At 23.7% G+C, this 1706-nt stretch overlaps 1 protein-coding gene across 1 annotated transcript in view; it reads right to left on the reverse strand.

Annotated features, from left to right (window-relative positions):
* Nucleotides 1-271: 271 nt before the first annotated feature.
* LOC105624799 overlaps nt 272-1706 on the reverse strand; it is a 21021-nt gene continuing 19586 nt past the window's right edge. The window contains 1 exon segment of the mRNA XM_012206148.1: nt 272-367. Coding sequence (XP_012061538.1) covers nt 272-367 — 96 coding nt within the window.

The following is a 1706-nucleotide window of genomic DNA, read 5'->3' on the forward strand; positions in this document are numbered from 1 at the left end:
ATTCGTCCCTGATTTATCGCAAGGAAAACTGATAAGACGAATATTTCACCTAATGTAATGTCTACAATAAAGCAGTAAGTTAAACTGTAAGAATCTAAAAGTTCCTTAAATTAAAAAATATTTTTGGAATATTAAAATTATGATTAAGTATTTCAGAAATATTAAAAGTAATATAACATTTTGCTATAAATATTTTTAAGAAAAAAGAAAGGTCATGGCCTTCATCATCTGCTCCTGACTTATCGCGAAGAAAATTGATAAGACGAATATTTTACCATTCGTTTTCATACAGCACAGACCTCCAAGGAACATCCCTATTTTTTAAACGTTTTAAGAATGTTCCTAGAAGTTTCTCGGATAAAGTGTGCTGTACGGGAACAAGTGATAAGTTATTATATTATATATTATTAACCTTGGATTTACTTAACCTTGGATTTGACAACCTTTTGCAATGTATTGCTTACAAGATTACTGATAAAAATGCTTATCATAAAAAATTACATCGTAATAAAATCAATTTTAACTGTGAATTATTAAAAAAGACCTGAGATTACGAAATTTTGAGATTATATCTAACCATAATATAACATCTTGTACATTGCAGCTTCAAATAATAATGATAACGATAAAATTACATAAAAATTACATTTCTCTCACTAATTTGACTTAATGTTATATTTATTATGAAAAATCATAAATTTACGAATTCTGTATATTACTACACTACTCCGAACAGAATGATATTAAAAGACGATATTACATATCATTTTTTTTTTGGTCTATTAGATGTCATTAAAGAAAACGTGACCGTTACCTAAAATTATATATACCATTACATATATTATTTACCGTTATTTCAATTATTATATAAATGATATCTTTTATGCCTTGTAAACTCTTTGAGGACACATGTATATAGTGTGATACATTTTTAATTAAACCTTTATAATAAAGTTTGATAAAGTATAAATAATAATTTGCCTATACTATCAGTTTACCGTTTAGAATTGTCAAATAATTTTAAATTATTACACTAATATCAATAAATTTACTCTCTATATTTTATTCTAAAAGTTGCAGCTACACAGCTATGTGTGATGACATTGACAAAGAATAATTTTACACTAAAAATAATTTTACATTTAAAACGATACCGTTGATAAGATAACGATATATTCCAGAAGTGATGATATTTACACTAGTCTTCCATAATTTATTTTGAATTGTGCTACATATTTTATATATTATTCTTTATACTTTTCTCTATATTATATATTATAATTATGATATTGATAAAAAGACTAAAAATCTATATCATTATCGATGATTATCTAATCTAATAGATTATTTGCAATATCAATTTAATATTGTTATCGTTTAAAAGTATCAAAATATAACACAAATTATATTTTAATAAAAGTTTGTTTATATAATTGTTTAAAAAGTTATCATTACAAATTTAGTTAAAATAAATCTAAATTTAATGCTTTTTTTATTCTTCTTTATTTAATTTAATATATTGAAAATATGTTCCATCCACTCTTTTATTAATATATATGAGATAAAAATGTTCAGCAATATTTTTTTCTTACTATTTATAAGAAAAATAGATTTTTTTTTATATTCCGTTATTTTATGTAAAATATAATCACAATATATGCGTGCGTGAGTGCGCGCGCCTCTGTGTGTGTGTGTGTGTGTGTGTG

This window comes from Atta cephalotes, assembly GCF_000143395.1.
Source record: "Atta cephalotes unplaced genomic scaffold scaffold00088, whole genome shotgun sequence".
NCBI lineage: Eukaryota > Metazoa > Arthropoda > Insecta > Hymenoptera > Formicidae > Atta > Atta cephalotes.